The 26,547-nt window shown below is 41.0% G+C and overlaps 1 protein-coding gene across 2 annotated transcripts in view; it reads left to right on the top strand.

The window, feature by feature from the left end:
• The window catches only part of KDR (kinase insert domain receptor), a 46,490-nt gene that overhangs the window by 8,490 nt on the left and 11,453 nt on the right, over positions 1–26,547 (top strand). For both annotated transcript variants that reach the window (XM_052641736.1, XM_052641737.1), the window contains exons 4-24: positions 634–764; positions 1,039–1,207; positions 1,923–2,062; positions 2,676–2,853; positions 4,249–4,363; positions 4,451–4,614; positions 6,476–6,632; positions 7,729–7,852; positions 8,365–8,473; positions 9,283–9,624; positions 11,676–11,822; positions 13,173–13,304; positions 15,558–15,664; positions 16,094–16,229; positions 16,817–16,921; positions 18,470–18,583; positions 19,163–19,251; positions 19,838–19,991; positions 23,458–23,555; positions 26,020–26,142; positions 26,295–26,406. In XM_052641736.1, coding sequence (XP_052497696.1) covers positions 634–764; positions 1,039–1,207; positions 1,923–2,062; positions 2,676–2,853; positions 4,249–4,363; positions 4,451–4,614; positions 6,476–6,632; positions 7,729–7,852; positions 8,365–8,473; positions 9,283–9,624; positions 11,676–11,822; positions 13,173–13,304; positions 15,558–15,664; positions 16,094–16,229; positions 16,817–16,921; positions 18,470–18,583; positions 19,163–19,251; positions 19,838–19,991; positions 23,458–23,555; positions 26,020–26,142; positions 26,295–26,406 — 2,946 coding nt within the window. The remainder of the gene's footprint in view (positions 1–633; positions 765–1,038; positions 1,208–1,922; positions 2,063–2,675; positions 2,854–4,248; positions 4,364–4,450; positions 4,615–6,475; positions 6,633–7,728; positions 7,853–8,364; positions 8,474–9,282; positions 9,625–11,675; positions 11,823–13,172; positions 13,305–15,557; positions 15,665–16,093; positions 16,230–16,816; positions 16,922–18,469; positions 18,584–19,162; positions 19,252–19,837; positions 19,992–23,457; positions 23,556–26,019; positions 26,143–26,294; positions 26,407–26,547) is intronic.

Raw genomic sequence — 26,547 nt, 5'->3', positions numbered from 1 at the left:
TCCCAGTAGCATATTAACATCATATGATCAATGTTTGAACAGCATTAAAATCTCTTTTGTTTTTTTCTGTCTTTGCCATGATGGTTTTTCATGTTTTGGTCACTGAAAATATTAATGACTACTGAATCTTAAGCTAAATGCAATAACTATTAAACATTACCTTATACAGAATCTTATATTTACTCTTCACAATTTTAAAGCTTTCTCTTGAATTGAATTAAAAATGGTCAGTTATTTCTTTATTTTAAAGATCCTTTGGGAGCCATTAATCTGATTTCATGACACATTATTTGCTTAAAGAGAAAGAATGTGAATTTTTTAAAATATTAATAAAACTCGATAGGCAAACTATACAGATTTAACTTTAAATTTATTTTAAAATTTATGTATATGAGAGATGTGTAATGTATATGAAAAGGTTTATGAAAATAAAGACATACGCTCTTTCACTTTGAAAAAACTGTAGTGATCAATCTGCCAAATTTCTACCAGACGACCTACTTCCAGATTCCCTTGCCTAGTGAGAAATATCTTTCCCAGTCATTCATTTCTCTGGTTAGGGTTTATGAACCTGAAAGATGACCAGCTTTTCTAGTAAATGCCATTAACGAATGAAATGACATTCTCATCTAGATTACAGGTCTCCATTTATTGCTTCTGTTAGCGACCAGCATGAAGTTGTGTACATCACCGAGAACAAAAACAAAACTGTGGTGATTCCATGTTTGGGGACTGTTTCAGACCTCAATGTGTCACTTTGTGCAGTAAGTTACATCTTCTTCCATCATCTCTTACCTTTAATTTTTAGCTAATATTAAGATGGTTAGCCTGTTTATGTTGTAATTATATATATTATATATTGTATATATTATATAACATTAAAATCAACAATGAATTTTAAAGGAAACTTTAGAAAGGGTCAATATGACAATAAATAAAACCAATTTGTAATCTTAAAATAAGATGAATTTTTCAGTGTTCATGGTTTTCACTTTTGGATAACACGATTAAATATTTGATATATCTTTTTCTACCCAGAGGTATCCAGAAAAAAGATTTGTTCCTGATGGTAACAGAATTTCCTGGGACAGCAAGAAAGGCTTCAGTATTCCCAGCTATATGATCAGTTACGCTGGCGTGGTCTTCTGTGAAGCAAAAATCAATGATGAAAGTTACCAGTCTATTATGTACATAATTGTGGTTATAGGTAAGAGGACAATTCCTTTTTAATCTTTAATATTAGATAATAAAAATTAGCTTCTTATATTAAGATCCTGGAAGACAAAAGATATTGAGAAATATATTAATTCAAGATTTAGTGTTAAGCAGTTCATTACATCCCCTCTTTCTCTATCCAATAAACCTATGTGCTGCTGCTGCTAAGGCACTTCAGTCGTGTTTGACTCTGTCCAACCCCATAGACGGCAGCCCACCAGGGTCCCCGGTCCCTGGGATTCTCCAGCCAAGAACACTGGAGTGGGTTGCCATTTCCTTCTCCAAACCTATGTGCAATTGAGATTTTTCTCCTTTCTTATCAGGACCAAGGATGAATAAGAGTTCTATTATAGGAGCAAATTTTATGAAAAATTCAATGTTCCGAGCATTGCTTGGCATCAGTTCTTTTCAGTATACCTATTTTATGGAAAGTTCAGTAACTTTCTAAAGCTGGCCCCAGTGACTGTTGACTTCTCAGATTTTACTGCTTTTCTGTCCACTGGGCTACAACACTTTGGAAATCCCTTTAGAGCTGCTTTGTGAATCTCTGTAGGCCATTTTTCCTGGGAGTTACCAAGGTTTGGGGAGGCCCTCAGGGGAAAATGATGTGATACATTTTGAAGTTGCTTTATTTCTGAAAAAATGTGAGCAAAGTTATAGATTTGGTTTCCCTCTCACTTTCTCTTTTTCCAATTTACTTGCTCCAGGGTACAAGATTTATGATGTGGTTCTGAGCCCCTCTCATGGAGTCGAGCTGTCTGTTGGAGAGAAGCTCATCTTAAACTGTACAGCAAGAACTGAGCTAAATGTGGGGATCGACTTCCACTGGGAATACCCTTCTTTGAAGGTAACACTAACAACTCAAAGCCAGACCTCCAAATACTTTGATAATGAGCTCCACTGAAGTTTGATTGAGAGAGACAGGGACCTCTTTGGCCAGGTAAAGTTGAAGGGCCTTAGCTCACACTAACACACACATGCATACACATACATTTTAAAAGAACTACAGGACATACAGCACCCATAGAAAGAAAGAGGCAAAATCAAGAACTCTGTCCAAGCTGTGAAGATTAGTTTTCTTTTGATGATTACGTCTTTCCAGTTTGCATTATTCCTCCGTTCTCCAAAGTCCTTGATCTATTTTCCCTTTAAGGAAATTTTTTTGCAGGAAGTGGCATGAGACATTCTTCTCCTTAGACTGTGGTCATATTTCCTTGTGTTTCTGCAGTTAATATTTCTCTCATTCCTGTTATGTGAGGTTTTAAAATTCCTAATTCAGTTGATTCTATTTATTTCTCCTGAAATCAAATGTAATTGTCATCTGCATAATGTTAAAAGTTCAGAAGTCTCTATTATTAGCATTAAATAGTGTTCACCAAGGGCCAAGACTTTTGTTGGTATCTAGAAGCTATTGGGGAATGTTATACTGGCCTCTGGAAGTTCAGTAACCTCTTTTTCAGCATCAGCATAAGAAACTTATAAACCGGGACCTAAAAACCCAGTCTGGGACTGAAATGAAGAAGTTTTTGAGCACCTTGACTATAGATGGTGTAACCCGGAGTGACCAGGGGTGGTATATCTGTGCAGCTTCCAGTGGGCTGATGACCAAGAAGAACAGCACGTTCGTCCGGGTACATGGTAAGCGAAGATTGCCTTCAGAATTATGCTCTGCCTTGAAAAGTGAGACAATTCAAATACGTTTGGGTCAGCTAGTGAATCCTATTTTGTTCATTCAGAAGATCCTTTTGAGCTGTTGCTAGGACCTCAGGGTCAAGAACATAGCTTGGGTTCAGAGCCCAGCTTTAGAGCTGAAATGAGCTGATGTAGTTAGTGCTCACTAAATATTACTTGTTGTTGCTGCTATTCTTATTATCACTATAGTAAGCAGAGGGTTTTTATCTAAGATCATTTTACAAGTTTTGTTCAATTACAAGGCTGAATGGCTTCCTTGAATTGTAAGCATAAGCCTTGCAATTGGTGAAAGCTATATTTAGTTAGTTTCTGTGGGGCTTTGAGAAAATAACTTAATTTCCCATTTATTCTCTTTCACTCACATAAATGTCTCAGTTTAGATGATAATTTGTGTGGCATCTAACTTACAAGCCTTCATAAGAGTTTGGATTTTATAGTATGGGAATGCAAGATAGGTTTTGAGCAGAGAGAGACACACTCTGGCTTATGTTTTTATAGGATCACTGTATAAGTTTTTTTTTTTCTAATGTGAAATACTTTAGAGAAGTAAGGGCAGAAGTAGAGAGTCTAGTTAGAAGGCTAATTGCAGTCATCCAGGTGAGAGATGGATGGGTGGCCTGGACAAGTTTGGTGGAAGTGGAAGTGGTGAGAAGTGAACTGATTCTGGATATAACTTTGAAGATAGAGCCAATAGCATCTGCTGTTGATTCCCTTCCTGTGGGATGTAGAGAAAAGAATTAGAAGATGGCCTCTGAGTTTTTAGTGTGAGCAACTGAGTGAAGGGTAATTTTCTTAACCAAGATAAGGAAGGTAAGGAGGGGAGTAAGATTTGGGTACCCAAGGTTTGGTGGCTTCATTTGGAGATGCCCATTAAATATCCAAGTGGAAACTTTAATATGTTAACTGAGATCCCAGAGAAGTTGGGGCAGGAGATGCAAATTTAGGAGTGTAATTGACAAGAGGAGGTGTCCATAGAGAGAAGAGGTCTGAGGACTGAGTCCTGGTGGATACAGAACATGGGGTTCTGTATAGGGTGTGAAGGGACCAGAGGAGAAGGAGCACCCAGGGGCTCCGGGGGGACATAGAGAAAGCTTCGCAGAGAAGCAGATGCTTGGACTGAGTGAGATTGGCGTGCTCAGTAGGCTTGCAGAGCAGACTGAGGGCGAGACAACAGCTAGAGACCAGGGGTGAGAGAGGAGCTGGAATGGGACCTGTAGGAGTGTGGGAACCGCAGCGACTCAGACCCACAGTTTTTGACTCTTCACTTGAAACTCTTCTTACAAATGGCCACTTCTAAGAAGTTGCCATCTATGAGAAAAAATTATCTTTATTTTCTTCCAGAAAAGCCGTTTGTTGCTTTCGGTAGTGGCATGGAATCCTTGGTGGAAGCCACCTTGGGGGAACGTGTCAGAGTCCCTGTCAAGTACCTTGGTTACCCTCCTCCAGAAATAAAATGGTAACAACTGGACATAAATGCAGAGCCTTGTGCCACATGAAAGCAAATCCTCAGATTGGACTAATTCCTGGAAATTTTTCCCCATAGGTATAAAAATGGAAGACCCATTGAGTCCAATCACACAGTTAAAGTGGGGCATATGCTGACTATTATGGAAGTGAGTGAAAAAGATACAGGAAATTACACTGTCATTCTTACCAATCCCATTTCAAAGGAGAAACAGAGCCACATGGTATCTCTGGTGGTGAATGGTAAGTCTGTTCAGTTTTCCTTCTCTGCCCCTGTTCTATTGTAAATAATTTGATGATGTCCTCCTGAGCAGCTGGGCACCTCTGCCTCACTGGCATCATGAGTAGGCTCCGGTGTATAAAAATGATCCAGAACAGTGTGGCTTGAAACGAGGTGGCAGCAGTGTGCTTTGGACACGTTTGCTTATGAGGCCAGGTGATCGAACCTTGGTCAAATGTGAGACTAAAGTAGATGGTATAGCCGATGGCTAAATACTGTGAAGTAAAAGTGCTAGCAGGGACAGTCATCAGGCTCAATTGCAGTACCTTTGAATTGTGCTTCTGGCATGCAAATGTTTAAGATTCTTCTTGAATTTTGTGGGAAATTTCTAGTTTGATTTGGGGTTTATGTATCAGTGATGCACATATAGCTTCAATGCAGAAAGCTTTTCTAGGTGGACATTTCTTGGAAGTGTTTTAATCTTTTTTTCAACAGAAGTCTGGGACCTGACTCTGAGGCTGTAAAGGGGAGATATTAAATTTTGGATTTAAGGATAATTTGAACTTTATTTTTTCCAACCTGAAAGATGCTTATTTATAATAAGTCTTCTGGGTAGGAGAAGAAGGTCATCCTGGTTAAGCAAATGCAAGAGATGCTAAGTTGATGGACATGGTATATTGCCATCTTCCAGTGGGAGAGGGCAGGAAGACAAAGTAGCTGAGGTTTAACAAACATTTGACTAGCACACCCCTCCCGCATACATCCATTAATATCTTGCTCCAGACACAGGTTGGGAAATACCTGTCTGTTGTAATTCTTTATGCTTTCTACTGGCATAGCAGATTAAAACTTCAGAACCTTCTCATGTGATATTAAAGTGCTTCCTTATACATCCTGCCATGCTCTGTATGTCTACTGAGCTTGGCTTCATTTCTTTGCTGGGACATCAGCTTCAAGGAGTATTTTAAAGAAAACAGGTTCCAGAAATGTCATTTAGGAGCCAGTTGGATATAGGGGTTTGGGAGCAGAGAGAAGCTGAGAAGCTGGTAGGAAGGGTGGGAAGAAGGAAATGAACAAGAAAGAAAGATGTAAGAATGGACAGTGAATAACCATCTCATTCATCCAGGAAGTCATTTCACATTTGATTCACCCTAGCATTTACCCTCCTCTCTAAAACAAGCATTAAAAAGAAGTCAAGTTTTGAAAGTATAATCTTGGGCCTTAAGTTGGAAGTGATAAGATAGTTTCACATTAATGACTTTAGAGCCAAAAACAGAAAAAAGGGAAAGAAGGAGGCCAGGCAGGGAAGGAATGGAGGGAGGAAGGCAAGAAGATAAGAAAGGATAGGAGAGAGGAAGGAAGGCAGGAAGGTGAAGAAGGAGGGAGAAATGGAGAAGGAGGCAGTGTAGGTGACCTTGTCAAGTCATTTCACTTTTAAATTTTTCTCATGTATAAAGTGGAGAACAATAATAGTGGCTGTGAGGATTAAGTGAATAAATTGGTGTAAAGCACTTAGAACAATGTTCAGCACATAATACATCTGCTTACTGTATTATTCACAACTACAGTATTTTCTTTCTGGAGGCTTGCCCAGTCTTGTGAAATTGGAAGAGCGAGGAGAGCTCTCCCGCTGATGCAGATGAGAAAAGCGAGTCATAGGGCAGTGAGACTGGCACAAAGTCACCCAACTTACTAGTTTATTATTATTATCATGAGTATCACTAGAAGTCAGGTGCCCTGTTTCCAAGTCTAAATGTTCTTGGAAAAGCAAATGGGGGCAGAAATCCTATGCTTGGCAAAACACAGGCTTTGGGTGCTGAAAACTGCAACTTTCCACTCCTCCAAGCTGACTGACAGTTCAAAAGTTGTCTTTCTCACCTCCAGTCCCACCTCAGATTGGTGAGAAATCTCTGCTGTCTCCCGTGGACTCTTACCAGTACGGCACTTCCCAGACACTGACGTGCACGGTCTACGCCGTTCCTCCCCCAAGTCACATTCGCTGGTACTGGCAGCTGGAGACAGAGTGCGCCTACCAGCCCACGTGAGTAGGACCACGCCCTGTGCCCCTGCTGTTCTGCACTTAAAAAAATATATATACATTTATTTGTTCTTTCTTTAGATTCCATGTATAAGTGATAACAGGCAGTATTTGTTTTTGTCTGGCTTACCTCACTTACCTTGCTAATCTCTGGGTCCACCGTGTTGCTGCAAATGACGTCTTTCACTCTTTTATATGACAGAGTAGTACTCTGTTGCAAACATGTACCACAACTTCTTTATCCACTGCTGTTGGTGGACATAGCCATGCTATGGTACAATTCTATTCTAAACCAAGAAGGCTATCTCTAAGGTTATTCCTCAAGCAGTACTTTTCATCTCCTTCCATCTTTCTCTGTGCTATGTCCTTAGGAGATGTCATTCCTTGGGGTATCCTGCTGTGAGATTAGCTCTGTCTAATTAGCCCTTATGTCTACCTCTCTGAATGCAGTTTCTTTGCCACTTTGTTAATTGCCAGGCCTTGGTTTTTCTTCCTATGCCAGTCAGCCAGTGAATACCCCAATCTCCTTATCTGTGAGAAGGTCCATCTCAGAGGAAGTGCTGATGTTTGCAAGGGAGTGATAGACCTCAGAGTCTCAGGCCTGGCTTATCAGGTCCTAACACACAAGTCCAGACATCCTTAGGAACAGCAACAACAAGTCGCCCACCACCACCCTAAGCAGTGCACTTCCTGTTGTTGTTTTTGAGATGGCCTCTCTAGTTTCTTCCTCAGATGCTGACCATTTCCTACACAAGGCCACAGTCCCAGGGAAATTACTTTAAGAAGCCCAATGGCTTCTTAGTTTCCTCGCCTTCCTTTGAACTAAATTAACTTGAATTGTCTTGTCGATCCGATTTATGAATGGAGGTTTGTTCCCAGAATAGCTGCTTCCCTCCTGTATCCTGAATGAATCTACCTAGAACCTTTTCCTCCATTGCCGAGGCCTATTTTTAATTGGCGCCAAGTCTTGTAACTCGGTGGAGTGCCTTCGAAGTTATTTCTAAGAATGTAATAACCAAAGTCTGACTCCTTTCCTTGATATTGATTTGAATTAAAGGAAAATTAAGTCATGACATCACCTGTTACCTCTGTCTTACAGCCTCGCTGCCTTAACGACAAACCCATACACTTGTAAGGAATGGAGAAACGTGGAGGACTTCCAGGGGGGAAACAAAATCGAAGTCAACAAAAATCAGATTGCCCTAATTGAAGGAAGAAACAAAGTGAGTCTTAAGTTTTTGAATTTGAAAATCTGTCTCTCTTTTATGGAAGGATGGACTGAAAGCAGGGTAAAATAATAGGTGAGGAATGTTGGAGATTGACTGTCAGATGAATGATAAAATACTAGCATATGAAGTCAGTTTGAAAACACCATTGACTTTCAGAAGCACTATTGACTTGCTATTACTGTATCAGAGAAACATAAAATACATATGCCATTAACTCTGTGCATCAGCTGTATGGTAATTCTGATTCCATAAACATGAAAGTGAGAAAAGGTATGTAATGTTGTATTGAAACATTTTTAATTTTATGGTTCCAAAGCTCATTTTGTATGACGTGTGAGTAGTATCAGCATAATTATACTTGCACGGATTTGAGTGCAGGCAGTACTGGAGTATGAATGGAGTAGGCAGGTCGCAGCGGTGGGGGGGGGACACTGAGTTTTAGTCTGAGTGCTTGTGCATAAACATAGGCTCCATTGTTTATGGCTTGGGATTTATTTTTTTCACAGACTGTAAGTACTCTTGTTATCCAAGCGGCCAATGTGTCCGCTTTGTATAAATGTGAAGCAGTGAACAAAGCTGGAAGAGGAGAGAGGGTTATCTCCTTCCATGTGACCAGTAAGTGCTCTCCAGGGGCTGGGCTGGGTGATAAACTCTGTCGTCCTGACTGTTCCCATGACGGGCAATGGCTTAGGAAGGGAACGTGGGTGGATTATCGATGCTTTTGTTCACAGATGAGAACTCCTCAGGTAGCTCCTGGACTCATGGGGAGTCAGTGCATTTGACTTCACAGGAGAGAACAGTTGATTTTGACCCTCAAGTCCTGCGCCATGTTTTTTGTCTCTGTCATCAGAGTCTTAGCACAGTGCTTGGCTTAGCGAGATTCAATCAATATTTACAGGCTTGCTGTTGAACACTTGACAAAGTTGGGTTTTGGGGAGACAGTTGTAATGACACTGGAGCAGTGCCCTCCCAATGCTGCTGATTTTGTCTGTTCATCTCAATTTATGGTTTGGCTTTAGCTGACTGGGATGAAATATTTCGGTCTGGGCCAATTCATGGTAATAAACATAGCTTTCCTGTCAGGGAGTGTAACATATCAATGAGGAATTAAGTTTGTGAATCTCAAAGTATAATTATCCTCTTTCAATTTGAATTTTTTAATCTTTAAACCATACTTAGACTCCAAGTGGAGATTTTATAAATATCTCAGGAATTCATTTACATTTCCAAATAATGTGTTTTAGCAAAACAATATGTTTTGAAACCACATTGTCCAGTTTGGTGGTCTCGTTGTATTCTGCTGTCTGGGAATGCCAGGGCTTCACTTTCTTTGGTGCTTCATTGCAGACTGAAGGCAACACGAAAGCAGTAGCAGAAAGCCCAAGGTAAATCACTATCTTCTAACCATGGGTTTTACATTTCAGGGGGTCCTGAAATCACGTTGCAACCCGGCACCCAGCCCACCGAGCAGGAGAGTGTGTCTCTGTGGTGCTCCGCGGACAGAACTATGTTTGAGAACCTCACGTGGTACAAACTCGGCCCACAGGCCCTACCCATCCACATGGGCGATTTACCCACACCTGTCTGCAAGAACTTGGATGCTCTTTGGAAAATGAATGCCACCATGATCTCTAACAGCACAAATGACATCTTGATCATGGAGCTGCAGAATGCATCCTTGCAGGACCAAGGAGACTATGTCTGCTTTGCTCAGGACAGGAAGACTAAGAAAAGACATTGTGTGGCCAGGCAGCTCACAGTCCTAGGTAGGGCAATCACTCTGGACCATCCAGAGGCAGTTGGGATGCCTTCAATGTAATGCTTTCAGGGCCCATGAAAAGATTGTCTTCTATGTGCTTATACATTAGACAGATGAGCTCATATCTGACTCACCAAAACTCCTCAAACCAGAAGGAAGCTAATCATGCTGAAGTGATGTATTAAAAAGAGAAAATAATCCTATTCTTTCCAGCCCTGATGGTGGGGTCGCTCACTGCTATCTTCAGGGGATTACCCTAAACCAGAGACATTTCTGCCTCATTCTTGGGCATTCATTTATTTAAATAGACATGTATGTGTGAATGCCCACCGTGAGCTTGGAGGGTTCTGGAAGGTCACAGTGGTGACTCAGTGGGTAGGATGAGAGCACAACCTGTCGTAGTCCAGTGAATGCTCTGTGTCCATGAAGACTGGGATTGTTTTCTGCTTTACTCCTTGCTGAGCTCCAAACAGAACAGAGTGGCACATACTGCTTGATAAGACATTTGCTGCCTGGAGAGTATGGTGATGGGGTTGTTTTAAGACCTGTGAGAGCCCCTGGGAGGGTGCTGCACTCAGTGTGTGTGCCTCTGTGGTGCAGCTCAAGGTCATGAGTTGATGATTCTAATGAGCAAAAGGCTTTGTAAGTTCCACATGAAGCCACTCCCTATACCTCCTCTAACATTTCACCTTGCACAAAATCTGTGCAGCCTCTGTCTCCTCTGTCTCTGGGGAAATCAGGCAGATTTAGAGAGTTTCTCTTTGTGCCCTCTCTCCTCATTTTCTCATCTCCTTAGTGTCCCTTCTTAGTTTCTAGGATGCATACGTTCTGGTTTTTTTTAAGGAGAACTGCCCAGATAAGCTAATTTATACTGTAGTTTCAGACGAATAACATTTCAAAGGCCTTGGCATATTTTCAGGAAGGAACTAGGATAGATTTAGCTAGTGTTAAGACTCTGGTGTCGAAAGAAGAGATTTTCTGAGTGTAGTCATCCCAAGGCTCTTCAGATCACAGCCCATATATGAGAATGGTTTTTCTGTTCATCTTGGTGACTGGTCTGATTTCAAGCTAATGAAAAACTTCAGAAAGAGATGTAAAGGAGGCTCCCGGCTTGCCATGCCCAGGAAACACTTGCTCACAGTGGGCTGGTTTGCTTCCCTAAGGACTTCCAGATTGCTTTCCAAAAATTATTCTTGGAAATAGACTCGAGTCTATTTGCTTAAGCCCTAGTGCAGTTCACTGTTGAGGTACTGTCGTTTTGCCAAATGTTGAAGTGGATTCTTTCAACAAAATTCCTTTCGATATTCAGTTAGTTTGGACAGATTATTTCCATAGCATTTTGCTGATTTGTAAGAAAGGTTAAATCTAGAGTTGTCCTGTACATTTAAACAAATACCCATGGGTTTAGTTAAAAGAAAAAAATCTTTGACTTTTGTTAGAGTATTATTGTTTTGTCTATGTTTTAGTGGAAATAGTATTGAACTAACCTTTTGGCTAACTAGATTCTGAATTCAGCTTAGTTACAGGGATTTAGACGAGTTGTTTAACCCATTTCATCTTCAAAATAAGACTATTACTCCCATCATAGAGTTGACAGTGAGCAACAGAAGTAGGACAAATGAGTTTTGTAAAAAATACTAAATAAATATAAGGTGTTCTTTGTTGAATTGCACTGAAGTTATATACTTTCCAAGAGAAACATAGCAGAATTCTTGGGTATCAGTGGCTAGAATTTATCTATCTATCTATCTGTTTGATAGGAGGGAAGTCCATAAGAATGACAGCTTTAATTTTGTGTTGATTATCAGGTCAAATCACTAGTATGAATGTTCAGAGATGCAGTAATCTGTCTGAACTGACTTGTTGTATTTAACTTTGCTCAGTGAACAACACTCCTGTTGTCCACCTCTGTGTATTTTCAGCTTAGCTAATTAATAGTTTACTAAATGGTTTAATAGTTTACTAATATGAAAACCACTTCAAAAGTCATAACTAAATGTCCTGTGATTTTGTGTGTGTGTGTGTGTGTGTGTGTGTGTGTGTTGTGCGTGTACATAGAGCGCATGGCACCCATGATCACAGGAAACCTGGAGAATCAGACGACAAGTATTGGTGAAACCATCGAAGTTTCCTGCACAGCATCTGGGAATCCCTCTCCACAGATTACATGGTTTAAAGATAATGAAACGCTTGTGGAGGACTCAGGTGAACAGAGCATGTCTATCTCACTTTGGCTGCATAATTTTCCTAGAGATATTGACTAAAGTCCATATTATATCTTTTTATTTGTTTATTTTTTATTTTTTTTACTTCACAATATTGTATTGGTTTTGCCATACATCAACATGAATCTGCCACAGGTGTACACGTGTTCCCAATCCTGAACCCCCCTCCCACCTCCCTCCCCATACCATCCCATTGGGTCATCCCAGTGCATCAGCCCCAAGCATCCTGTATCCTGCATCGAACCTAGACTAGCGATTCATTTCTTATATGATATTATACATGTTTCAATGCCATTCTCTGAAATATATCTTTTTAAAAAAATTATTTACTTATTTATTTTTATTAAGGTATAGTTGATGTACAATATTATTTAAGTTTCATAGTGATTCTCAACTTTTCAAGATTATTACTCGGTTTATCATTATTGCACAATATGGGCTATATTCCCTGTGCTATGCAATATATCCTCATAGCTTATTTATTTTATACATAGTAGTTTGTTCCTCTTAATCCCCTACCCTACCCGCTCCCCTCTTCCCACTGGTCATCACTGGTTTGTTTTCTGTATCTGTGAGTCTGCTTCTTATTTGTTATATTCACTAGCTTGTTTTATTTTTTAGATTCCACATAGAAGGGTCATACAGTATAACATCTATGTTGTTTATTGATTGGTTTTAGGCAGAACAAAAAGCAGTATTAGTGTCCAGGCTCTGACTCATTTTGTAGACTCAGAGCCCAAGTATCCAGAGCCTGCTGAATTCTCATGGAAGCCACAGGTGCTGAGATAGCAACTGACCCTGACTCCTTGGAGTCAGACACTAGCCCAAGATAAAAGGAAATATGTATATTAATTTTTTTTCCTGGAAAGCTCCACCAGACCACATCATAAAATAAAAACCCTACTGTATAGCACGGCTTCCCAGATGATTCAGTGTTAAAGAATCCGTTTGTCAATTTAGGAGACATGGGTTCGAACCCTGAGTTGCAAAGATCCCCTGGAGAAGGAAATGGCAATCCACTCCAGTAATTCTTGCCTGGGAAACTCCATGGACAGAGGAGCCTGGCTGGCTACAGTCCAGTCCATGGGGCTGCAAAAGAATCGGGCACACTCTAGCATCTAAACAACAACAGCTGTACAGCCCAGGGAACTCTACGCATTGCTCGGTGGTGACTTAAATGTGAAAGAAATCCAGAAAAAGAGCAGATATATGAATGCATATAGCTGATTGACTTTGCTGTACAGTAGAAGCTGACACAACATTATAATGCAACTATATTCAAATAAAAATTTAAAAGTAAAACAAAAACTGCATTTTCCCCCTTTCTCAGGCATTGTGCTAAAAGATGGGAACCGAAACCTAACTATCCGCAGAGTGAGGAAGGAGGATGAAGGCCTGTACACCTGCCAGGCGTGCAGTGTTCTTGGGTGTGCAAAAGTGGAGGCATTTTTCATAGTAGAAGGTCAGTGGGAATTCATAGACAATCAGATTGCTTTTAAAAATTAGCTTGTATCTGTATTCAAGTACTTTGGGTGGGAGGGTTATGGCTGGTTTGTAATATTTTTTGTACTTTGTAAGTTTTCTACTATAAATATATATTTATTTTAACCAGAAAACATAATTAATGTTATTTTAATTCTGCTTGCATCACATTTCTATCTCTGCAGTTCTCATTGTAGAAAAATTCTTAGCCCAGCAGGTAGAATGTCTTTCTTTCCTTGATTCTTTCTTCATATGTCTGGCTCAATTAACTAGTTATGAAAATTAAGCCCCTATATTTATTGGGTAGAATTACTGCCTAGTCATGAAAATCAGTGCTATCTAGATAGTCACAAAGGTTCATAGTTTTTATTGGACTGGAGATAATTAAGATTCAATTGTGAACAATGGACCATTGCTTCTCTGAAATGGAAAATTTGGGGTTCTTATCTAAATGAATATGCAGGAATAATGTGAAATCTAGCATTTTTCTCAGATGGGAAAGGTAATTTGTGACAGAATATTTTATCTTCAAAAGTGTGTCCCTATCTTTAAAAAAAAAAAAATAACCCATGAGCGGGACAATGAAACTGTATTATGTGGGTGAAGGAATGGTATGCAGGGGGAAAGGAAAGGAGTGTTGATAGATGGAGGAATTGACAGATTTCTATGAACTCATCCTAATTTGTCTCTCAAGGTCTAGATTTTAGTCCCTTTAATCTGTCTAATCTATGTTGCCAAGTATTACATCTCAATACTTTGACTTCTTTTTGAATCTGTAGGCTTATTGCCATTTTATAATCTGCACTTGCAAATAAAGATCTCAAGCGGCATGGCGGTTGGTCACATTCAAACTGCTTTATGCTTTAGGGCAAATCCTAAGGGAGATTTCCAGTTCTCTCCCATGTCCTGCCTCAACTCTATTAGCTTTCTGCAGCTGGTTTCAGGGAGGCATTGAGATTATGTTTACTTTTCACCAAGAGAGAATATTAAGAAAGGATGAGGTATGTATTTAACGCTCCTGCTAGTTTCCCATATGTTCATATGGGAGTATTAATGCACCAACTTACATAGACAGTTGTATCTTTGCACCTCCTACTCTGAACAAACAGACGTTTCAGTCTCTATGTATAAATGGAGAAATCCTTCAGTAAGACCACCAGAGAAACAAAGTCTGCTTGCTTCCAAGCAGGCTTGATGCTTGTCTCTCAACTGTAACTCTTATTTTGCTAACTAATTAATTACTTGTCTTCCTGTCTTCTTGAGGCTGCCTGAGCCACGCTCACAGCTTGTGGCCCGGTTTGATTCACATTGCACTCCTTCAACAGGCAGGTGACCCTAAGTGATAATTGCTTCCTTATCACCACTTTGCTAATCACTCTTAGTTGAAAGCCTCCTCTGGGCTTAATTTTCCCCCCACTCAGAGCTGTCCTCTGGAGTCCTGAGCATCTGCAGCTTCCTTGCTGACCTTCAGCTTTTTCTCTTCTCTGTCCTTTCATGAGTGATTGTGCAATCATGCACTCACTTCAGCTCTGTCTCTTTCCTCACTGAGGCTACTACCACATGAGGATGGGGTAATATAATGTTAGCTGGTGTTAAACAGACCTTGTTTAACTCTTGACCATTCCAGCAACTTGTTGTGTGCCCTTGATGAAATGGCTTAATTCTCTCTGAGCGTCTTCTCCCTCTGAAAACCGAGGGTTATTGAGAAGACTTAAGTGGCATGACATATTTAAAGTGATGTGCACCTAGTAGGTGCGTGGTCACCAATGGTTCTCTGGCCAAAGGAATACATTTATTTCCCTGCTTGTTTTCTTAAACAGTCCTCCTCAGACTCCATACAGATCAAAATATAGGCTATTGGCACAAAATCAGACATTTATTTTCTCCTCATATGGTACTTTTCTTTTCTACAGAACATGATCTGTTTTCTTTTCATCAAAGTCTGCTCTTCTTACAAACACTTTGTTTGCCTTTTAAGATATTAATATTTCTCTCCTTAATTACTTTAGAATTTTATTGTTGGAAGTTTTCATGAGCAGTGTTTTGCAAACTTTTAAATTATCCATTAAGAATATTATAAGCTCCATCCAAGTTAGAGATTGTGCCTATTAATACCTAGGATTTTTCTGAGTTCATAAGAGTGAAATTTTGCTTTAGTGATTGAACTTTGTTGTTTTATGTCAAAAGGTATGAGTTTCCAGTTGTTGATGTTCATTCATTTGTGTGTTGCCAGGTGCCCAGGAAAAGACAAACTTGGAAGTCATTATTCTAGTAGGCACTGCAGTGATTGCCATGTTCTTCTGGCTACTTCTTGTCATCGTTCTACGGACCGTTAAGCGGGTAACAGAATAATTTTCCTTCTGTCCCATTCACATTAGTTTTCATGATTAATGAAAGCTGACTGGAGTTCTTTGAGTTGATTCTTTCCATTGTTATTGGCTCAATAGGCACAATTTTATTTCTATACAATAACGTTCTTACCCACTTGCTTTTGGCTGGACCACTGGGCTTTAATTGATAGAAGCAACTAGAGAAGAAATGGGCTTGGACTGTCTGGTGTAATTAAGATTTGAGAATTAAACTCTGAGCTCATTTGCAGGTTGAGGGGACACTGGGAACAGAATTATACTAGGACAACCCTCACACTCCATGAGCTGTTTAGAAAACGAGACACCAAGAATGGGGCTTCTATAAAACAACAAAAACAAGCACACAAAACAACAGCCAAACAACAGAGTGTGTGTGACTGGAAAGAGTAATGCTTTCCAGGCCAATGGAGGGGAACTGAAGACGGGCTACTTATCCATCGTCATGGATCCAGACGAACTCCCCTTGGATGAGCACTGTGAACGCCTGCCTTATGATGCCAGCAAATGGGAATTCCCCAGAGACCGGCTGAAACTAGGTGGGTTTTTAATCGATATTGATTTGATATTGGGTTTCCTAGGCCATCTCATCCTCATTTAGGCTGATGACAGATCTAGTCTATTCAAGTGTTAGATTTTGGTTTAGAAAATTCATTTCATCTCTTGAATTTGAGTAATCATCCATTTAGTCACTGAGAAGTAGGCTTTTTGTATAATTGCTCAGAGCAGGACATTTGGAGAGTAAAGATAATGAGGACCTGGGAGAAGCCTAATGAAGTGAAAGTCTCTCAGTTGTGTCTGACTCTGTGCCCCTCACGTGACTGTAGCCTGCTAGGCAACTCTGTCCATGGAATTCTCCAGGGCAGAATACTGGAGTGGGTATCCATTCGCTTCTCCAGGGGAATTTCTCAACCCAGGTATTGAACCCAGGTCTCCTGCATTGCAGGCAGATTCTTTACCGTCAGAGCCACCAGGGAAGAGGGAGGTGTTAGATTACTAAGCCAGGACAAAGGGGTCAACAGGACTGTCCGTGAAACTAGGATGTATGGTCATCCCATCAAGTCAGAATCTCTGCCTATGGTTTCAGTAGTGATAAAGTCCACGTCTGTTTTGTTGTTAACTCTAGGTAAGCCTCTTGGTCGTGGTGCCTTTGGACAAGTGATTGAAGCAGATGCCTTTGGAATTGACAAGACAGCAACCTGCAAGACAGTGGCTGTCAAAATGTTGAAAGGTAAAAGCAAAACTATATGGTGATATGTCCCTCTGTCTGTTTCATCCCATCCTTTAAACATGATGAAAGGCTTGTATCAGTGGCTTTGTGGCTAGATGGCCCCACTAGCCAAACTTGCAGCCAGACTGTATAATGCCTTTGGGCAAACTGGATGAAAAGTTCCTCTCATGCCAGGGTCCATGGCCTGGCAGGCAAAGTTGGGATAGATTTCAGCTACCCTACTACTGCCCCACCTTGCCTGAGAGCCCTTGTACAAGAAACGGCTTTTACAACTATGTATATATTTAGTTGCTGGGCCATAGGAAAATAAAAGCTTGGTTACTTCAAAATTGTGTTTTAGTGTACTGTGCTGCCTTAACAAGATAACTATAGACAATCAAGAAGCAGAAAGAGAAATGTGATCTAAGAAGTAAAAATAGTAGCCATGTTCCCTAGAACTGGAGTATATATACGATAATATGCAAAAGAATGATTGTGCTGGGGAAAAAAGGATTATGGGTGACATTTTAAGAATTAGAAGTTTCATAAACAGTTGTTAGGGGCTTGCCTGGTAGCTTAGAGGTAAAGGATCCACCTGCTAATGCAGGAGACACGGGCTTGATTCCTGGGTCAGGAAAATCTCCTGGAGAAGGAAATGGGAATCCACTCCAGTATTCTTGCCTGGGAAATCCCATGGACAGAGGAGCCTGGCAGGCTACAGTCCATGGGGTTGCAAAAGAGTTGGACATGACTTAGGAACTAAACAATAACAGCAAACAATTGTTAAGCCTGATAGTAATGGTATTCTGGTCTTCCCATTTTAACTGGGGGAGGTCGTGCCTCTAAAGCTCTGTGCTAGAATTGTGATGTGCTTTCACTGATGGAGACAGTGCTGCTGATCCTTTGCCAATAGATCTTGTGTATTTTGAAGCCATCTCTCTCCTTTTGCCTTTTCTGCCTTGTGGACAAGTGGGTGTGTAATTTTGAGGTGGCTCATCAGGGTCTGAGGTGTGGACCATGTCTGTGAATCACAGTGAAGTGTAACCCGTCTGGACAGGATCAAACTCACAGTCTTAGCCTCATCAGCCTCATGTGCCAACTGGCTTTGCCAGCTGGCCCTTGTTAAGTTTCCTGCTCAGCACAGATTGATGGGAACTTCAGCAGAGCCCATAACACATGAGGATATTTAATACATGATGTTGCTTCCTTATGAGGAAGCACTGAAATAATCAGGCCCTAGGAAGCATGGTAAACCTGATATGTGAAAATCCACTTTTGTAAAAGAAGAAAATCTGGGCATGATTTCATTTGCAGATATATTTCTCCACTTTGCAAGAAGACCTCACAATGGCTTCCTTCAAATATCAAGCATTGTGGGTGCATTTAAAGAATCTGATCTAGAATTATAAAATATAACTTATATTTGTCTTTTAATGTAGCTAGTCTGTAAATTGGCCCATAGTTATATTATCCCTGGAGGGCGAGTTGCATAGATGCATGCAGTGTGGCATTCATCCTCCTAAGGTAATGCCCTCATGTTTAATTGCCGTCTTTGTTCTGTGTCTGTAGAAGGAGCAACACACAGTGAACACCGAGCACTCATGTCTGAACTCAAGATCCTTATTCATATTGGCCACCATCTCAACGTGGTCAATCTTCTTGGTGCCTGTACCAAGCCAGGGGGTGAGTGTCTGTGGATGGCTCTTGTTGTGGGATTTCAGCATATACTTTTCTGCTGGTATTTGAGGGAACCACCCAACTCCCATGGCCTTGGTTTCCTTAAGTTAGGAAACTTTGGCAGATTCCTAGATATAAATATATTTCATGGAGATTTAATGGTAACTATAGATTATTCTAGAACTTCCTATGAATTAAAAAATGCTGTATCACTATATTACAGTTTGCATCCTATGTAAAAGGTGTTCAGAGGAGAAAAGTAAACTTCTTCCCAAATTTGAGAGCAAAGGAGTTTAAGAGTAGTACCCCCTAAAATGAAATCAGCTCAGGTGATTGTGTGGAAAAGCAAGTGGGTGGATTTTCTTCTGAAATCTTGACTAATCTTTTATGGAATTGCCTGTTAGAAAAAGAGGAAAATTACAATGTAAGGGAATGGCAAGCAGCTGATTTCTGTGATCCTGCTTCCAGGGAAAGGTTGTAGCCTTGTCTACGATGTTTTCTGACTCATTGATGTATTAAAAACACTTGGTGAGAAACATGAGTGAAAACACATTTTTCTTTCCTGGCATGCTGTGCTGTCTGCAGGACCACTCATGGTCATTGTGGAATTCTGCAAGTTTGGAAACCTGTCAACTTACTTAAGAAGCAAGAGAAACGAATTTGTCCCCTACAAGGTATGCCATTTTCAACCTCAACTGTGGCCACACTGTAAAGCAGAGGAAAACTCAAAATGGTACAGATGAATTGTTTTGGTAAAATTCTGCGAGGAACTTGTGAGGAATGTTTTCGTGTTACTTTCTTGGCTGTTGTATTTTTCTCTTTTACCTTCTGGAGGATACATCGCGTGTTTGTTTTTGTGAGTGTAATCTACTGACCCATTATAGGTGATGCTGAATAGGGGAAGGTGGGTGACTAAGGAAAAAGAATGAGAAGGGGAAAACAGCTCAGGATTATTCTGTCTCTTCCTTGGCCATATTTGGCCCTATCGAGTATCAATCTCACTGTCAAAGTGCCCTCATGTTGGAAGTGTGTCTGAGGGAAACTGCAAGCAAGGCCTTTATCTCTAAGTTAAAAAGGAACCAGGCTTTATGGAAGAAAATATATTATGTAGCACACCTGCCCAAAATTTCAGCTCAGAGATTTCATGATCCTGAAATTGATGTCCCTCATCTTCTTCTAATAGTTAAAATTGCTTCTATAAGTTTATATCTTAGAGATTTTCTGGTTATTTAAGGAGTTTGTTCATCTGTTTCTTTATAGACCAAAGGGGCACAGTTCCGGCAAGGGAAGGAATACGTTGGGGAGATCACCATGGATCCTAAACGCCGCTTAGACAGCATCACCAGCAGCCAGAGCTCAGCCAGCTCTGGGTTTGTTGAGGAGAAGTCCCTCAGTGACGTGGAGGAGGAGGAAGGTACCTGCCATTGCTTCCTCCATGCTGAATACATGCTCTTGTGAGAACAGACCAGGTGACGGGATGTGACAAAGAATTTTGTCCTGGAAAAGTCTTACCTGGTATTTGGAAGAGACCTAAATTTCTAGAAGGCTTCCATTCAGTTTCTCCAAAAGTGAAGGGCGGAAGGTTTAAAGAAGCAGTGAGCTAGGTTGTGAGTGGAGCGTGGCTAGCCTGAGAAATCTTGGTCTTCTGGGAGAGCTAGGCAGTTGGCAACAGTCAAACCAGTGCTCTTCAAGAGTTGGTTCAACATGTGTCAGCAGGAGAAGCTCAGTGCAAAGGAGACTCCCCGATGGCTGATCAGCCTCCCCATTGTCCACAGGGGTTCAGCCCCACCTTGTTTGCTTTAGCAGTACAACAGAAGTCCTTCAGTTAATCATACCCAACCTTTTCCAAGGCAGCGTAGGCATCTGTTGTTTCTACCCCATCCCAAGTGGCTTATCAAGTCTTCCATACTTCTTCAGAGAAGTCTTGGCAAATACCTGTTTCTTTATTCACGTATGCGTCCAGTGATATTTTCAGTCAGTTCAGTCGCTCAGTCGTGTCTGACTCTTTGCGACCCCATGAATCCCAGCACGCCAGGCCTCCCTGTCCATCACCAACTCCCAGAGTTCACTCAGACTCACGTCCATCGAGTCAGTGATGCCATCCAGCCATCTCATCCTCTGTCGTCCCCTTCTTCTCCTGCCCCCAATCGCTCCCAGCATCAGAGTCCTTTCCAATGAGTCAACTCTTCGCATGAGGTGGCCAAAGTACTGCAGTTTCAGCTTTAGCATCATTCCTTCCAAAGAAAACCCAGGGCTGATCTCATTCAGAATGGACTGGTTGGATCTCCTTGCAGTCCAAGGAACTCTCAACAGTCTTCTCCAACACCACAGTTCAAAAGCATCAATTCTTCAGCGCTCAGCCTTCTTCACAGTCCAACTCTCACATCCGTACATGACTACTGGAAAAACCATAGCCTTGACTAGACGGACCTTAGTCGGCAAAGTAATGTCTCTGCTTTTGAATATACTATCTAGGTTGGTCATAACTTTTCTTCCAAGGAGTAACCGTCTTTTAATTTCATGACTGCAGTCACCATCTGCAGTGATTTTGGAGCCCAAAAAATAAAGTCTGACACTGTTTCCACTGTTTCCCCATCTATTTCCCATGAAGTGATGGGATCTTCGTTTTCTGAATGTTGAGCTTTAAACCAACTTTTTCGCTCTCCTCTTTCACTTTCATCAAGAGGCTTTTGAGTTCCTCTTCACTTTCTGCCATAAGGGTGGTGTCATCTGCATATCTGAGGTGATTGATATTCTCCCGGCAATCTTGATTCCAGCTTGTGTTTCTTCCAGTCCAGCGTTTCGCATGATGTACTCTGCATATAAGTTAAAAAAGCAGGGGGACAATATACAGCCTTGACGTACTCCTTTTCCTATTTGGAACCAGTCTGTTGTTCCATGTCCAGTTCTAACTGTTGCTTCCTGACCTGCATACAGATTTCTCAAGAGGCAGGTCAGGTGGTCTGGTATTCCCATCTCTCTCAGAATTTGTCACAGTTTATTGTGATCCACACAGTCAAAGGCTTTGGCATAGTCAATAAAGCAGAAATAGATGTTTTTCTGGAACTCTCTTGCTTTTTCCTATGATCCGGTGGATGTTGGCAATTTGATCTCTGGTTCATCTGCCTTTTCTAAAACCAGCTTGAACATCAGGGAGTTCACGGTTCACGTATTGCTGAAGCCTGGCTTGGAGAATTTTGAGCATTACTTTACTAGCGTGTGAGATGAGTGCAATTGTGCGGTAGTTTGAGCATTCTTTGGCATTGCCTTTCTTTGGGATTGGAATGAAAACTGACCTTTTCCAGTCCTGTGGTCACTGCTGAGTTTTCCAAATTTACTGGCATATTGAGTGCAGCACTTTCACAGCATCATCTTTCAGGATTCGAAATAGCTCAACTGGAATTCCATTACCTCCACTAGCTTTGTTCGTAGTGATGCTTTCTAAGGCCCACGTGACTTCCCATTCCAGGATGTCTGGCTCTAGATGAATGATCACACAACATCGTGATTATCTGGGTCGTGAAGATCTTTTTTGTATAGTTCTGTGTATTCTTGCCATATGAGTGGAGCTGTGCTCCCAGCCTAACTTCCAGAACCTCTTCCAGCTTCACAATACCCTGTATATCTGCTTCCCTCAGAAGGAGCAGAGACAGCCCCATGGAGGAAGAGATTGGGCTTCTTGACATCTGGCTCTTCTTGAGGCATGAGCATAGAATAGTTCTGTTATGAAACAGTGGAAGAAACCCACTTCTCTTCCCTTTGACATGAGGCCACAGAACATTAAACTAACCTCTTTCCCATAGAAGCCAAGCAGGCGGTGTGAGGTAGACTGTGGTCTAGAAAAGCATGGTGGGGTTGTCTAGAGCTCATATAACGCAGCACACACTGAGTGCAGCAGTCTCTGCCCCATCTTCTCTCTCACAAAATGGTGGCCAGTAAGCGGGAAACCCAAGAGCTTGAGGGAACCATTGGAGTAGAGGGGGTGTTGGCCTGGAATTTTGCCTGCATTTTTTTGGAAAAAGAAGAGGTTTCACTAATTTTTCATGGAGAGGCCTCCAGCCCTAAACATAGAAAGTCACTGAGAAAAAGATTCAAGTGTTTTTATTACTTACAAAGCTAGTATTACATCTGAGTTTTCATTTACTCTGGTATTTGTCTCCAGGAGAGAAGCCATGCCTTATCTTATCTGACCAAAGTTAAGAGATCATGTTGAAACACCCAGTAATGTCTTAGTGTTTATTTGTACCACTTGCCCGGAAGTAAATACCATGAGTTTATATAAATTTATCTTTCTTTCGATGTTCCTGTCATCTCTGGTTCATATCCTTGAAGGAAAAAAAGCATCCTCACAGGCCTGATTTAATGTGTTTATAGCATTTTCTCAGCTTGAAAGTGAGAGAAGTAAATATATTTTTGGTATTTTTAGTTATCCGTTGTAGATTATAATTTGACCTTTGGCCTTTATCCTAGGACAAAGCTTAGAGAGAATAGATTCAATGACCCTGGAGATTGTTGTTTTATTTTTAGAGTTCTTGATATGAAGCTATTGTTTATCCCTCTGGGTACGTGAAAAACACAAGTTTAAAACAGCAAATTTGTAAAAGCCCTCTTCTACCTCCCTGTTATCAATGCCAGTTTTACCTCCATTTTGCCTCCTGGATTTGTTCGCCCAATTTGGCTAAAATGGAAAAAAAACAATATTTTTGCTAAAGGGTTTGATGAGGGCTAATAATATACCATGATTCAGCATATTTACAGAAAACAGAAGCATTCCTGACATTTAACTCCCAATTTTAAAAATGAAGATTACTCTATTAAGCTTAGAAACAAATACTTTCTGACTGAAATACCAATCTCTGTGCTCCTGTATCTTCTGACAGTTTCTGAAGATCTGTACAAGAACTTCCTGACCTTGGAGCATCTCATCTGTTACAGCTTCCAAGTGGCTAAGGGCATGGAGTTTTTAGCATCACGGAAGGTGAGACAGAGTATCTCTTTACGTCACTGATTTAGAAATGAGATGTCCAGTGCCAGCCATTCGTGTTTGTCTGGAACTGTAACTCATTCACCACTCTTGGGAGTGTTAAGAGAGTCTATTGGGGAGGTTCCATTTCTACTCATTAAAGAGATATTAGGAGCTCATGAAATTAATTCATGTGATAAATAGCTTCCAAGTGTCAGCAGTCTCCTAGGCCAGGGGTCCCCACCCTCTGGGATCTAATGCCTAATGATCTGAGGTGGAGCTGATGTAATAGAAATAAAGTGCAGACAGAATAAATGTAATGCACTTGAATCATCCCCAAACCATCCCCCAGCTCCCAGTCCATGGAAAATTTGTCTTCCCCGAAAGTGATCCCTGGTGTCAGAAAGTTTGGGTTCTAAGCACTAAGGACACTGTGTGGGCAAGTAAACAGACTGTCTACCTGCATGGAGATTATGTTCCAGTGGGTGAAACGAACAATAGAAACAAGTGAAATACCTAGTGGTTTAGATGAGAATAGGTACTGTGTAGAAAAACAAGCAAGAAAGAGTTACAGAGTCTGTAGGAGCTGTATGTTTGTATGTACAACTGCCTGTCTCTGAACACTGATTTTAAACTGAGTGGACATGGCTCGAGGGAAACATGGAATTTGAGCAATGGCCTAGAAGAGGTGAGGGGCTGAGCCTTGCAGATATCTTGGCGTAAGAGAACCTATTTTTCCTTTCTTTTACATTCATCACCATCCATCAAAAAGTATTTGTTAGTAGTATAATTAGAAACCAGGAAGGACAGACTTTAGAGAGAGCAATTGAAAGAGCTAAAATTAGAAAAGTAGGCTGAACAAAGGCTGAGGTGGGTACGTGACAAGTCACAAACATTCCAAAGGTTGTAAACATCGTGGAGGGAGTGAGGTTGAAGTCACCACCCTGAAAAGAGTAAAGTGGCTGGTTTTACATGAAACAAGACAAATTCAAATCAAGTTTCAGGAAAAATGATCATTTGACAGAATGCATTTGCTGCAGCCTACTTGGGGAAGAAGGACTTAACATTTTTATTTTGTTGTTTGTTTCTAAATTAGAGTGAAATCCCTCAGCCATGTCTTTTTCTGGAGTTTAAAGCTTGTCACAGCTTTCAGAGCCTCAGGATCCCAGAGGTTTCTGCCTGGGAACTCTTGTCTTCTCGCTCCCAAGGAGAAGGGAGAGAAGTGGAATCTTAGAGGATTTTCCCAAAGAGAAAGGCTTTCTGCCCTTCTTGATGATTTTATTTTACTATGTTTTAAAGGCCAGAGCCTGCCATTTAGTCAGGGCTCCTTTCACAGGGAAGGGAATGGTGGGTGGAGGAGAGGATTCTTTCATTTCCCTGCATCTACCAGCTGATTCTTGAATAACACCTGGTTGCTTCAAAAAAGGAAGATCTTTGGTAGGGCGTGGAGGAGGAACTAGGAAGGACTGTGTTTTTTGGAGTCTCCTGGCTTGCTTAATCATACTATAAAATGTGCTTTGTAAAAAACTTTTTTGAAATTTGTAAAGAATTTTTTTCTCCATTTACAGTTATTGCAAAATACTGGCTATATTCCCTGTGTTATACAATATATCCCTGTGCCTTGCTTGTTCAGAGGAAAAGTGCTATAGAGATGCAAGGTGTGGGGTCCCTCATGCTTGGCTCACACAGCACTGTTCCACAGACCGAAGAGTTTCTCATCTGAGCCTTTCATTCATTTCTAAATGTTCCCCAAGGCTCTTGTTCCATCACAGATCTGTCCAGTAGAGATAGAACTGCTTAGTGTAGGAAGTTAGATGAAGTTAGGAGATGCATAGAAGAGAGAAACTGAAGGACAGAAAAGAGTAGAAAGAAAGCCAAGGAGAATTGGCTTTTCCTTTTGTGTGCATCAGAGAATCTCCCTGATGGGCGAGAGGCTGAGAGTGCCTTCATTGGCTTCTGTGATAAGCCAGCACTTTGAAAACAGGATGAGCCCCACTCAGAATTGTTTCTCAGAGCTGGTCCAGCTTCGGTTACATATGAAGTGGAGAAACCAACAAAGGGCCCCAAACCAAGGAGAGCCCCTTGTTTCTGATTCCGTGCATTCATTTATTCTAGGGCCTCCTTAGAATAACACATTTTAACCGTATATGGTGCCAGGCAAAAGGGATGTGTGGATGTGACCAGAAACACATTCTTAATTGTGCCCAAAGAAGTCTATTTATGACTCCATCAGCATGCTATAATTTGATTATTTAGTTCCAAAGTCCGAGGCTGTTATGGAATAAGCAGATGTGTGTCTCAGTGAAACTCACAGACTTTTTTCCCAAGTGTTGATAAAAGATGTTAACCCAGTGCTTGTTAATCAGTTGGTTTTCTGATGTGGGTTTTTTTTTTTTTTTTTTTTAAAAAGCATGAGGTCACAACAGATGTCGAAGAGATCAGCTAGGCTGAACTCTAACGCACACAATTCTTTTTGCAGTGTATCCACAGGGACCTGGCAGCGCGAAACATCCTCTTGTCGGAAAAGAACGTGGTTAAAATCTGTGACTTTGGCTTGGCCCGGGATATTTATAAAGACCCAGATTATGTCAGAAAAGGAGATGTAAGTTTCAAAGATGCACCCTGCGATCTATTAAGTTGCAGAATCCAAACTCTCCTGGGCCAGCCTGAGAAGCTGTGTGCAGGGATAGTGGAAGTTTCTTCTTCAGGTTTTTGCCAAGTTGGGTTTTCATTCTTCATCTTCTATCCCTACAGGCTCGCCTCCCTTTGAAGTGGATGGCCCCAGAAACGATTTTTGACCGAGTGTACACAATTCAGAGTGACGTGTGGTCTTTTGGTGTCCTGCTCTGGGAAATATTTTCCTTAGGTAAGTTTCTTCTCCTTGTTCCTCCATCTGTGCTGCAGAGAAAATGATGAAAGTTAGTTACTCCTGTATCTCACCTTCACTGGATGAAACTTACTTGGAAGCTTTGGGTTATAAAAATCTTAAAAAGAGAGAGAGAAAGAA

This window comes from Budorcas taxicolor, chromosome 6 (assembly GCF_023091745.1).
Source record: "Budorcas taxicolor isolate Tak-1 chromosome 6, Takin1.1, whole genome shotgun sequence".
Classification (NCBI taxonomy): domain Eukaryota; kingdom Metazoa; phylum Chordata; class Mammalia; order Artiodactyla; family Bovidae; genus Budorcas; species Budorcas taxicolor.
This window is presented reverse-complemented; position numbering and strand designations above follow the sequence as displayed.